The following is a 13,929-nucleotide window of genomic DNA, read 5'->3' on the forward strand; positions in this document are numbered from 1 at the left end:
TAGTCAACGAAGAAGCCGAGGCTGGAGGACTTGGCGATCGGCGCCACAAGAGTAACGTTCATTGGAGATCGAAGCTACAGTGCAACGCATGGAAGACAAGAAGGGGGGAAGGAGACAGAAAGCTGGTTTTGCCTTTTGTGGCAAGAAAAGGATCCGAGATCAAGGAGATTTAGTTCAAAGGAGAGATGGTGGTGAGAGGATAGACCTTGGAGTGGGAGTGCAAGCTCAAGAAGTGGGAGAGGATGATGCGCCGGCGCTGCCGGAGATACCCTAGCCTTCGAAGGAATAATGGCTGGCAGCCAGCGAGCAGGCTAGTTGGATTCGGGCACGGGTGGATGTGATGGATTCGAACCCGACTCAACCTGATTAACATTAAACAGGTTGAACGGATTATATTGCTGGAATCCGAATCCAACCTATTTAATGCACAAGTTAAAACATAATTCAAATATGTTTATTGTGCTGGATTGGGGTTTATATTTTCCCAGTGCAAATTCTCTCTTCTCAAAGGTAGACTAGCTTAACTTACGTGCCATACATCAGAATCAGTGGATCTAAAAATCGCGGGGCTTCGATTAGTCTTTTGGCATCTGATCTGACCTATTCTTGAAGATTGCTAATCTTCCTTGAAACTTATTAATAACCCCACAAAAATTGAGTTGATAATAGGCGATCAGACTCGTGGATTTTGGCTTTGGATGAATTGAGTATCAGAGCTCTGATCAGGCGTTTCTCACGAATATCCCGTCGTTCGATCCCGTAAGTTCCCTGCAGGCTCGATTGCTATATTACACAAAATTTAGATGATGATAAATTATAGAAAAAATAACAAACACTCAATGGAAATACGAATATACTCCAGCCATCCCAGCAACTTCAACCATGCTTCCCACGCATCAATTGTAGCATGGCTCCACTTCAAATTTGGGCTCAGGATCTATTATAGTGCAAGATCCGGTGATGGCAGATCTAACCGAGCAGTCAAAACAAGTTAAATGTGACAACGGGCAATCAGGGGTGTGGCATCGCCAATTAATCTTCATCATCCGAGTTGGTGAAGGTAATCTTTGTGGACTTGGGAGCATCCGCCGTAATTTCTTTATAATGTGATCCATAAAGCTTTGACTCCTGCATAGAAGAGATATAAAGTGACATGAGCTAATGACATGCATGATTTAAATAGCCTGCTTAAATGACTGGAACTCACGACATGCATTAAAACAGACTGGAACCCACAAGGTTACAATATCAGTTCCGCCTCTTTTTCTTTTCCTCCTTATCATCGGACTTGTCATCTATGTTTCCTTTGCTCATCATTGACAAAATTTTAGATCAGTTTCACCATGTCAACTAGCATGAACAATCAAGATAACAAGCCTTCCACATGGAACTTAAGCATGTTCTAGAATTGATTGAAATGCATCATCTTCCAACAAACTCTACCAAACCATTTAAGTATCTTTCAGAAAACCCTTTATCTGGATCCCCAAATATCCACTGTGAAAATGTTTAAATCTATCTCCTCCTCGCTATGCTCGGCTCACTCAATTCCCTCCATCTTTAAAAGTATTTTCCGTTTACTTCATACGCCCAGCCGATGGACAGGTGTTAATAGTTGTGAGTTTAATGTCTCCGTATATATTTTAAAAATAACTAATCCCAACCACTCTATTCAATATTTCCACCCAAAATGCGATCATGGCTCAATAAATTGGTCAGACCAATTAAATTTTATCCTAAATAGTAGGCAAAAAAATAGAAACAACCTATAGCGTAACTTATGAAATTGTTATTTCATTGAATTTTTCAGAACAATAAATTCTGTATTTCTTTTAAAATCCCATGTATTTCTATAAATTAGTTCCCATATTTGATGGAAAAAAATTCAACTATCTAAAACAAACCAGAGGGAAAGAACTGTTACTGTACTTAAACCTTACAAATATGTGAAAATTTGGAATGCATGTGCTTTATACAAACCTTTTTCTTCACACAAGTACCAAATTTGGATTTTCCACAAATTAATATTTGCATTTCTTTTAAAAGCCGATATATTTCAAATTCAACTATCTAAAACTAACCAGAAGGAAAGAACTGTTACTGTACTTAAACCAAACAGATATGCGAAAATTTGGAATGAATGTGCTTTATACAAACCTTTTTCTTCACATGAGTACCAAATTTGGATTTTCCAGAAATTAAATGTTGTATTTCTTTTAAAAGCCCATGTATTTCTATAAAACAGTTCCCATATTTGATGCAAAAAGAAACGACCATCTAAAACTAACCAGTGGGAAAGAACTCTTACTGTACCTAAGCCAAACAAATATGAGAAAATTTGGAATGCACTTGCTTTACACAAACCTTTTTCTTCACATGAGTACCAAATTTGGTAAGGGCTGCAGGAACAATCTGCCCAGCTTCTCGGAGAACATTGACAAGTTCCCCAGCAAGGCCCTACATGTAGCCAAAGAAGAAAGGACATGATGAGGCTCAAATCAGTTGCAATGGTATATACAAGTGAAATTTAAAAGTACAAACATATTTTGGAGTACCTTGTTCTCCTGAGTGAAGAAGGTGTGCGCAACTCCCTTCTTACCAGCACGCCCAGTCCTCCCTATCCTATGGACATAATCTTCAGTGGTTAGTGGAAAGCTGTAATTGATCACCACTTCGACATCAGGGATATCCAGTCCTCGGGAAGCTACATCAGTGGCAATCTACAAAAGTTCAGATAGGAGCAAACCAATAAAGCCATGGATGATAGGACAATTAAGGTCATTTAACAGAAGCAGATTAATGACACCATATTTCCACTAACATTGGGAAAACCAGTCATTAAGTAAATACAACAATATGGGCAAAACAGTGCATTGTACAAGATATGAGTAAAATTTGGCATGCATTCCCTCTAGTTGCATGTGCTGATCTGATAGCATATCATAGTAAAGTGACAAAGAAATAAAAAGTTTCATCAATAAATCATTTCCCACAAAATATGAGGATGATAGTAAATATTTAAGATAAGGAATTGAATGGAGTGTTAGCATTTTAATGATGTTGTTACCATATGGTAGCTACTTGAAAAACAAAGCTAGAAAAGGCTAGAGTTCTACAGAGTCCCTGAAAAAAAAAACATCCAGATCACATTGCTTTGATATGCTTTACAAGGCAAGAACTCAGCGCTACCTGCTCACATAGCCCAAATCAGTTGCATTATCCTCATCCATCCCTAGTAATCCATGATAGTTTGATTTGTCTTGCTTAGACAATCGCAACAATCAAATATTAAGCAATGCGAGTTGCAACTGAGGTTCCCAGTGTGCACCACCATACAAAAGATGCTCAGTTCAAACTTCAAACCATATTCAAGTCACTCACTATTAAGGTTCTAAAATGAAAGTAACTATATATTTTGTTGCGTAACTTCGCCATTGGTGTTAGCAGTTACCTAAACCCAAAAATTGATATCTTGATCCAACATAAAACTCACCATTAAAGGACATTTTCCCTCCTTGAATAAAGATAAAGCCTTAGTTCGATCATGTTGAGCTTTGTCACCATGCACAGAGACAACCTTCCAGCCCCTTCAAAACCAGGTAATATTGTTGAAAGATCATTTCATCAACTTAAACATTTACATCAAGGAAAATAGCAGAGGCAACAAAGCTAAACTGTTGGCAAATGTATACATGAAATGTATATCAATATTCAGCAAAATCAACCATGCAGGTGAAAGGGTGTTAGATACAACATTGATAAAAAAAGCAGGCTGAGCAAATAATACCTCTTCTGGAGCATATTCTCAACACGAGCAGCTTCCTTCTTGTACAAGACAAAAACTAAAACCCTATTCCTGTCACAAATCGCTTTGTTCGTCAATAGGAAATGGTTTATGATCATAAAAGATGGTAAAGAAAGAACGGCGTGAGTTGTTATTTTCTTATTAAGATTTTTGGGATACATTACAACTGTCAGCAATGTAATGCTCATGGTTCAACCAACATCTATTTAACCAAATGACCTCATGGCTTTGAAGATAACCATAACCAGAAAGCCTTACAAAATTGTATTGATCGATATAGAGAACTGCTATGGAAAAGAAGAAGGCCAGCAGAGTCAGCTGGCCAATAACCAGCAAGAAAAAATCAGCAGAAATTAAAATGAAAATTTTCATCCCTTATGTCGATCATTGCCTTGGGGTGAAATTGGTCAGCGGAGTCAGGATTAGGTCTTGCAGCATAGGCCACGGGTTAGTCAAGATAGGTCAGGTTGAGGAGTTCGCCCATGAGAACATAGGGGTCAAAAGTCCTGATCCAACACAAGGTCAGGTGTAAAGTTAAGGTTGCAAATGTTGTCGAAGTTGACCCAGCCTGAATCCAACCTACCTGACGCATTGCCACCCCTACCTTGGTCCACTAAACAACAATAAACTAATAAATAAATAAAAAATATATGTTGGACTTATGGTCAGAGTAAGATATTTTGCTAAGGTCAGAGTAAGATGTTTTGCTGGCTATATAGTGACTTCAGAAAATGTGAATAGTTAGATGAATTTTTCTTTAAGTCCAAATATATAAGGTCAGTGAAAGAGGCCCGGTATGGAATATAAAAGTCTGTACTATAATCAATACCTTTGAAATTTATGGTATTTTTCCAACAACTCAATTAAACGTGACTCTCGTGAGCGATCATCCAAGACCTACATATCAGCAAGAAAAATATTTATGACACCCTACATGAGTACACCAATAGTAACAGCCTAATGAAATTGGCCTTTGCTCGAAAGAAGATCATACATACCTCTACTATCTGCATCACATCGTGATTAGCTGCAAGATCCTGTGATCCAACAACAACCTGAAATTCACAGTTTAAAGTGCAATAAGATCAACATATAATCTGGAAGGTTCCAACTAAAAAAAATGCAAGAGGCACACCTTAACAGGGTTTGGATCCATGAATTCTTGGGCTAACTGGTGAACAGCAAGAGGCCATGTTGCGCTGAACATTACCATCTGGCGGGCTGTATTTGCAAAAACTAATGAGTCTAATCTCTCTACAATATCTTATATAATAAATGACAGCCTATATTCTACAACATTTTATTCTTTGCAGCTTGGAGAACTAAGAGTCAAAGCAACTCGAGATTAAAAATATCAAAGCAGACAAAAAAACAAAATAGATAACAAAGGCATGTCTAATCATGAAAACTACTAGTGAGGATGGAACTAAAGATGATTCTGTTCAGAAAAATGAGAGAAAACATGAAACAGAAAAAAGATGGCATAACTTACTAAGATATTCATGTTAATTCACAAGACTAAAATACTGACCCCGTAGATCTAATACTATCATCAGAATTGATTTTCACTAACCATAAACTAACATATTGAAACCAAAGCAGGAGTTAATATTTTTTCATGCCGTGAAAGACCAAGCGAAAAACAACCAACCCACATAATTTGGTTATATTTCACAGCTGCGAAACCAATATGACCCAAACTAAGAGCTACTGATGCTTGCCTCATATTTCATAGTTAGAGACAGGGCGAACTGTTACCTTCTCTCTCTCTCCCCCCCCCACCCCACCCCCACTCCCCAAAACAAAAAAAAAGATCTAAAACTTCCAGAAGATAATGTTGTCAAAAATATAAACTATGTTGCAAATCATAATACTGAATACAAAAGCCTGAATAGCTTGACCAAGAAAATTACATGGAAGCAAACTACATACAAAGGAATCAACCTTATCGTTCATAAGCACATCCTGAGATTGTAAATATTACCCAAGACTAGCAAAAGGTAAGGGGAGCTAGGATGGGTATATAATAGAATAATGGTAGTAACAATGAAAAATTCTCCAGTGGGCATAGCTCACAACTCAAAACGGTAGGGGTTGTCAACTATATGTCAACAAGCACTCAAGTAAAATTTCAATTTCTCACATGTAGTTGCTTAGCTTTTATAACTATATTCACTTGCTAAAAGGGATGCAGCCATGGAAACAGATATTAGTAACATCATATGCCCTTCAACAATAAGAGCTTAGGTAAAGGAGAAATGAAAAATCTGGTAGACCACTATGCCATAAAGTGCATTTTAGGGAGCATATAGATATTGCGTCCTAGTACCATCACAATAAGAATGTTATTATAGATCTATTCATTTACGAACAGAGACGTGGCCATGGGAATGGATACTAGTTCTAGAATCTGCCCTGTAAGAATAAAGCAGTAGGCAAGGCAGGAGCTTGAAAATTCCTGGGAGTTTCTTTCAAGATTCAACATTTCCTGAAAAAAGACTTCATTCAGAAGCCATTCTTGATCCATCCTTACAAGTATAGGACCCCAGTCAAGTCAGTTTTATCCTTGGAGGAAAACCGTCATGCTCCAAGAAGTCCATATTAGGATGCCTGCAGAGAGGGTTTCCTAGTATCCTAAAATAAGAATGACATCTTACGATGCAACACAGAGAATGTGTATTAGAAAGCCTACTGAGATGACTTCCTAGGAACTACTCAATAAGTTAAAGCACATGCAATGCATGAGGAGTAAAGGTCAAATCAATGGAGAGGGGAAAAAATTCTAAACATAAAGCTAAAATGCCATTTTTTGAACAAAAACCCTACCGAACTGCCACTAGATGTGAGATGAAGGTTGGTTAAATGTTCAAGTCAAGGAGTCAGAATCAAGAGACTGCCGATCACTTAGGCAGATTGTTCATTTGTTCTTACTGTAAACATACAAAAATAACCTCATGGTCTGTACTGGCATGAGGATCTCTAACAAGTACAGTGCAACAAAGTGTAGGTAACAATTCATTTATCTGACATGAGTCATTTTGGCTTTCTAACCAGCAACAATTCAACGAAGTGTAAGGTAACAATTAGACAATAAGTGAACAGAGGAAGAGACCTAGACAACCCATCAATAACAAGCCTAGCCCAAAAATTAGAGGCTCTTCTTTTTGTTACTGAAGGGGTAAGACTTGGTCCATGTGTTCCAAAATATGTAGATTGCAATCAGTAGAGTTGGAATGTAAATTTATAAAGACTGGCATAAACTTTAGCACCCAGTTTGAGAATATTGGATCACAAATCCTAAAAGTGCAAGATATATTATGAGGCATCTAAATAGAGAGCCCACTTAATCACGATCTCTATGACATTCAAAGCGCATAAAAATCACAAAGAAAACAAAATGCACCTGTGCATCAAATATTCATGACAGGAATTGTTCTCAGTTACAACTTAGATTCGTTGATTTTACTTCTAAACTAAAAGTATCAAAATCTACTTCAAGGGGTTCATACATGTTTTGATATATGTAAATCATGATCAACATTAGATTGTCTAGATATATGCATTTTCGCATCCAAGGACACCTCCCCCCACCCTCTCTGTGAATGCGCGCATATGCGTGCACGCAAGCGTGTTCGCATATGCTGTGCCTGTACGTGTCTGTTTGCACATGCATGCAACAGAGAGAGAGAGAGAGCGCAGCTCAAATGTATAAGCAACAAATCATCGATGATATATTTCAATCAATATTGCATACCAGTGGCCTGCCAAAACAGCAATAGCATAGTATTACGTGTCCAAAGCAGTGCTTGGTAGCATGCCAAGTACTGGCACACAGCCAGTATCATGCCACTGCTGCATACCATTAAGGCACTAGCAAAGTATGCGTCCTGTCATGCCAACCAGCACTTAGTTCCATGAACCCATATCCTATTTGGATGTGATTTTATGGCAGCACAGTCTTCTATACATAAATGAGATCTATAAGTGACTTCTGCAGAGATTCGATATATGCACATATAATATTCCATCTATAAACTGGTTGGTTAAAGACACAACAAATAACTTGTCTAACTGGAAGGAATATCTCCAATCCTGTAACTGTTTCTAGTAAAAAAAACATAAGTAGAAACTTATGCATGATGCCAAACCAGAACTAATAATAACAAGAAAAGAATTGAATATAACAAACCAGGGCATGTTTGGCTTAATATTGAGCGAACTTCTGGTTCAAATCCCATGTCAAGCATTCGATCTGCTTCATCAAGAACCTACAATATTCCAAGTTTAGTTATTGATGAAAAATGTAACTTGCATCTCTCAAACTAACTCGTGTGGTTTGAAACAGTCCCATTAGCTCCTCTCACAGACAACAACGACAACGACGACAAAAAGAGCACAATAGGGATACTGCTTTGTCACATATGCTCTGCATTAAGATGCACGTTCATGGTCTGAAGAAAATATCTTTATGTCACGTCATTTAGCAAGCTAGTGAAATGCTTGTCTTCAAGTCATACTGCAGTCTAATGCAAAGTTTCTGGCAAACTAGATTAACATTTCTGAAAGATTAACTAGATTACCAGATATAATTCGTACTAATGGTAAACAACTTAAGATAGAGCCTCAAATAAATGAACTTGTATACCTTCCTATGTGTTCAGTTGCCTAAAGATTCTGACTTAGTGGTAATTAACTGAATTCCTTGTGGCATTAAATGGGAGGATGGGCCAAAACAAAGTGGTTAGGCATGTAGGAATGCACAACCGTGTATCTGTCAGGCAAGAACTATTTAATGCTTGACATGTACACCTTAAATTTCTCGAATAATTTGTAGGTCAAATAATTTTCTTTGCCATTAAGACCCAAATTCATGAAGAGATCAGTACTTAAATAAATTAGAAGCTATGAACTTGTCATATACTTTGAATTCTTAAAATCCTAAAATATTGTGATATTAAAATTTATTTCGGACCACCAGATTATGTGTTTGTTCAAGTTTCCTAATTGGTCCAGAATGCTACAAATATCAGAAAGACAGAAAAACATTGATACTGAAAACTATAGGACTTTATCAAGTATCACATTAGTAGTCAAACATGAATGATAACAAGAAGTTTGAGGCATCTAGTAAAGGGATCACACATCAACCGATATCAAAGATCTGACATATGATACACAAACAAGGAAAAAATAAGAATAAGAATATAACTATAGCCAGCAAACATGTTCTGACTATTTCAGGTGAACACTATGAATCCTTCATCACCATATGTTCCTATGGAGTATACTCAATGCCAGCTATGCCGCATCCTTCCTATTGACTTCCATTTATCTTAGATTTCCCCTCTCATTTATTAATCGTCAATACAAATTTGTGGCCCCACCTTACTGAGGCCTCTATGGATTTCTCTAGAAAATTTCTTGCCATCTCAATTAGCCATCCACCATTTTGTCCTTAACATGTGCAACTATGTGCTTGGTATTTAGGTAATCATTCCTCACCAAATTCTTCTTCTTTTACCACACATCCACTTCATTAAGTTTTGCCACTTGGTTTGCCTACTTGAACCTTCTTTCTGGCAAACATTTTAAACCATACTTTATTCTGGACCTTATCAATGTCTTAACCCTCGAGTCGCCCCAGAAATACTAAGTGAATAGAGAGCATGACAAGGGGGAGAGGGGTGTTACACAGAGCCAAGGAGGAAGCAGCCAAAGAAGGAACATAGGTTTGATGACTTGGCTCGCCTAATGAGCTTGCCTCACAAGCCAATCTTAAGCTAGAATTCAAACTCACTAAGTGAGCTAATATTGAGGTAACAGATATACAGCACCGACCAATACTCAAAGAGATTAACAAAGTAAGACTCATCAACACCCTAGGAACAAAAAACTAAAAAACGGCACAAGAAAAGGGCTATACAACAGTATACACATGTAACTTCACCATGAAACAAAGAAACCATGACGAGCATCACAAAAATAATATTGATTTTCCATCAAAATACAATATTAATAGGCCTGCCAAAACATGCCATATCACTTCTGGATATAGTTTTGTGTTACATGTGCACGTTTGGCATTTGCATGTGTATAAATAAGTGCAATTACAAAGAGAACATTTGACTCACCACAAAAGTCACCTCCTTGAGGCAGCAAAAACCCATTTCAATCATATCTTTCAGACGACCAGGGGTCCCAATAACTATATCCTGAAAGCAAGAAAAATGCCAAAAGCTCTCAGACAAACATCCAGCATATTTAATACGCACAATCACATACAATAGATAGATACATATGCATGTATATCCCATTGTCACATGATGGATTCTAAAAGTAGAACTAAGAATTCAAAAATAATCACTCATTGCATCTTCCCAGAAACAAGCAAAGTTTTTGACAATCTGAATACTGACCTAAGATTTAAGCATGCTTATAGCAAATATCTTGCATTAATCAATGATTTGGACATAAGACATGCACAAAGAAAAAAAGAGCAACCACAAATGTCTTACAACTCCAGATTTCAGAGCAGAAATTTGTGGTCCTTTGGAAGTCCCACCATACAAACAAATTGATTTGATGCCACATGGAGTCCCAGCATCACAAAGGACGTCAGCAATCTGTCATTGAAATAAAAATTCAACTTTAGAAGCATGTTATGTCACCAAATTATAATCCAATCCAATGAATAAAGTGCACAATTAGGAGGAAGCAGCGGGCTAGGGCTGTCAAATAAGCGAGTTGTTCGTAAGCAGCTCCTGTTCGGCTTGAAATTCAGCTCGAAATGGGCTTGTTCATTAGCAAATGAGCCAGACACAAGCTAAAATTGTGAGCTTCAAATACAAACAAGCTGAACAAAAGCTCGACCCAACTTGCTCATGTTCAGCTCAAGATAGCTTGAATTTATAAAAATATAAATATATAACAGAAACATATATTTTTATTTATACATTTTTTCAACAAATTATTAAGTGAATGATTTTGTTTTTTCAGTTGTCAGAATAATAATGCACAATGGCTGAGATCAATAAATATAAATTGATCTCTCAACCATCTCAGCCCTTGTATCAAATCCAATGGTTGAGATCATTGACTTAAAAGAAGTGGAATAGGCCATTAAAGCGCAGCCCAACAACCAGCCCTGATCTCTCTCTCTCTTTCTCACCCACACACACACGTCATGGTGAGAAGCGAGGAGACAGAGGACCTCCATCCTGTTGCCAAGTATGCCAACTCTGGCCCATCGACCTCAATTACCCGGCCAAACTTCGCCCCTACTCCACCTAGAGCTTCTCACTCCAGAAAACCACCATATTTCTTCCATGGTTGAGGAGAACATGGAGGGACTTGAGTCACCTCCCAAGCTACGAGCTAACTGAGCCAAGCTCAAGCGGGCTCAAGGTTTAACAAGTCGAGTTTGAGCAAGATCTGCTCAGCTCGTCTTGAGCTTGAGTTGAGCTGACTCGAGCCAGTCTACTGGGTTATCTAGATGAGGCCAGCTTGCTCAAGTTCAGCTCATATACACCCCTACATGGGACACATGGAATATGTTATTACGAATCAAAGATTCTTCATAGAGCTCATCTAACCTCGGAAGAACATGTGAGATAAAGCATAGAAGATTTTATTTGTATATATAAGATATATCATGCAAGAGCTCGTGTAGCTCTGATTCTCTGATTATTTGATTGGAAGCCAAAGGCAGGGTCAAGAATTCTGTCTAAAACAATAAAAAACTTGTGAAATCTGTGGGGACATAGAACCATGCCAACTGGAATAGCACTTACTTGTTGAGCTAGCTCCCTTGTAGGTGAGAGAACAAGACAGCGAGGAACAGCCTTCTTTGATGTTTTCTTGTTGTCCTTCTTCAAAATGTGCTTTAGTGCTGGAACACCAAAAGCCAGAGTTTTACCTAATACACAAGCATTCACAGCGAACCCCGTGTAAATACACCATTAATTAGCCCAGAGAATAAGATGAGGAATTAAAATTTTCAGGGCATGTAGTAACATCAAATGTATAAGCAACAGATACTCGCTTTACATACTTCAGCTCGATGTCGGCGGAACCGGTGCCGGGCACCGTACTGGTTCTCTGCTGGGACGAGTCAGTACGAGCCTGCATCGTGCCAGGCCGGGCCCGTACCGACACAATAGAAGAGGCGGGGGAGAGGGAGAACGAGAGAGAAAAAAGAGAGAGAACAGAGGAGGAAAGGAGGAAGGTCGACGGAGGGTGGCTTCACTTAATTTTGCGATTTACCGACTTCACTTAAAAATCGCGAAATTAAAAAAGCGGCTGGACCCCTGTTTCGAGCGAAACAGAAAAACGGTCGCGGCTTCCCCTTGCTGCCCCAGCGCCTGCCTCCGCCAGCCTCCCTCCCTCCCTCCTCCGCTCGCTCTCTTTTTCTCTCTTTCCTTCTCCTTCTTCATCTTTGGCAACGGTTTTCGTTTTTGTTGCCGGAGCCGTACCCGTGGGCCACCGGTACGGCTCGGAATGGTCAGAACTATCCGGTTCGGGACAGTTCCACCGACCCTGCTTCAACTACCTTAAATGTGAGGCTTCATGTCATAGCAAAGCCACATTACCAGACAAACTGGTTACACAAATAGACTGTAAAATTCTTACCACTACTAATCAAGGATCTTAATGGGAAGAAAACAACATAATTAATGTCAGCTAGTTTTTGATATTGACTCATTCTAATAAACTTTTTTTCCAGTAACTCAAACCCATTTAAACAACACGAGCTTGGAAAAAGCTAAAGGGGACTATCTATAAGTTTTCCAGTTCATAGAATCAAATGAGTAAGACTAATAAAATTTACAAATGAACAGAACAATGAATAATTCTAAGCTCAAGAAATTTAGCAAGGAAAACAAAAAAAAAGCATAAGGAAGGGATACCGGATCCAGTTGCAGCGATCCCTATGAAGTCCCGTCCATCCAAGAGGAAAGGCCACGCATGTGACTGAATTGGCGATGGCTTGTTGAAGTTCTTGCAGCATTCAAGAACCTCAGCTGGAAGCCCAGAATCGGCAAACGATCTCAGAGCCTCATACTTAGAATCCTTTGAGTTGTTCCCAGAAACAACCACAGCACTTCCTCCTTCCGACCCCTCACTCACCTCCTCACCCTTCTTCCCCTCCTCCAACTCCATCCGCTCTGGCTTCGTCCCTTCATCCGAGTCCCCATGCTTCCTCTTCCTCTTCTTGTCCTTCTTGTCTGATGCTTCTCCGATCAATTCTTTGTCCAAGTTCGATTCTGTTTCTTTCTCCTGCATCTTGTTCTTCTTCTCCTTCTTCTCCGAGTTCTTATCGACGGCTTCTGAACTCTCAAAGGGACGGAGCCCCACCTCGGCAAGCTTCCTTTTCTTCTTGGATTCTTTCTTTCCGTTCTTGGTGGGCTCTAGGGTTAGGGTTTCTTCTGCGACAAGATATGCATTCTCGTATCGTTCTCCCCGGTCCTTCTTCTTCTCCTTTTTGTTCTTCTCCTTCCTCTTCTTCTCTGAGATCTTCTGCACTCCTCCGCCATGGCTGGCTGGAATTTCCGGGGTTTCTGGTTCGCCGGGATGGGCCGCGGCATCTTCGAGTTTTCTACCCATCGCAGGAGGCGAACAAGAAAACGGAGGCGCTGCGGGCGGGTTTTCTAGGGTTCGGAGTTCCGAATACACGTGATTGCCACGTGATAGTTAGAGAGTATGGGCCGCAGTTGACTGTGGGCTGGAGCCTGGGTGAATCGGCCCAAGACTGATTGCACGTCGGTCCATGTCCTTTTTGAAAAAAATCCCTTAATTTAGTTGAACATTTAACTTATTAATAAGAACAAAAAATCGAAAGTATTAGATGAGTTATACTATGATCGGGTAGCCTGCTCTCTATCCTCTAGTTGTCGGTTGTCCTTTCTTTGGAGGACTGACTCCTGAAACTCTGAAAGAAGAGAACTTCTTTTTTCCCAACTAGGTTCATTACCCGTGTGAGTGCGTCATCTCAGCGCCACCTCGAAATTGGCAGACCAGATGGCGACTCCACCGAACAAATCAGGCAGGAGGCATCCGGTCCCTACATTTAATCGACGCCTATGTATTTCGAACCTGGGTCACTTCAATGAAATTTTAGCCCCATT

The 13,929-nt window shown here is 39.3% G+C and overlaps 1 protein-coding gene across 1 annotated transcript; it reads right to left on the minus strand.

Moving 5' to 3' along the window:
- Window positions 1-654: 654 nt before the first annotated feature.
- On the minus strand, window positions 655-13,432 carry LOC103698326 (DEAD-box ATP-dependent RNA helicase 5). Its single transcript, XM_008780323.3, has 13 exons — window positions 12,712-13,432; window positions 11,596-11,720; window positions 10,321-10,428; window positions 9,937-10,017; window positions 7,995-8,073; window positions 4,941-5,026; window positions 4,804-4,860; window positions 4,635-4,702; window positions 3,788-3,856; window positions 3,494-3,587; window positions 2,556-2,720; window positions 2,365-2,457; window positions 655-1,128 (listed from the first exon to the last, which is right to left on the minus strand). Exons 1-13 carry the CDS (start codon window positions 13,406-13,408, stop codon window positions 1,033-1,035), a joined length of 1,818 nt encoding a protein of 605 aa, XP_008778545.2. The 5' UTR covers window positions 13,409-13,432; the 3' UTR covers window positions 655-1,032.
- Between the last annotated feature and the right edge of the window lie 497 nt (window positions 13,433-13,929).

This window comes from Phoenix dactylifera, chromosome 2 (assembly GCF_009389715.1).
Source record: "Phoenix dactylifera cultivar Barhee BC4 chromosome 2, palm_55x_up_171113_PBpolish2nd_filt_p, whole genome shotgun sequence".
Taxonomy (NCBI): Eukaryota; Viridiplantae; Streptophyta; class Magnoliopsida; order Arecales; family Arecaceae; genus Phoenix; species Phoenix dactylifera.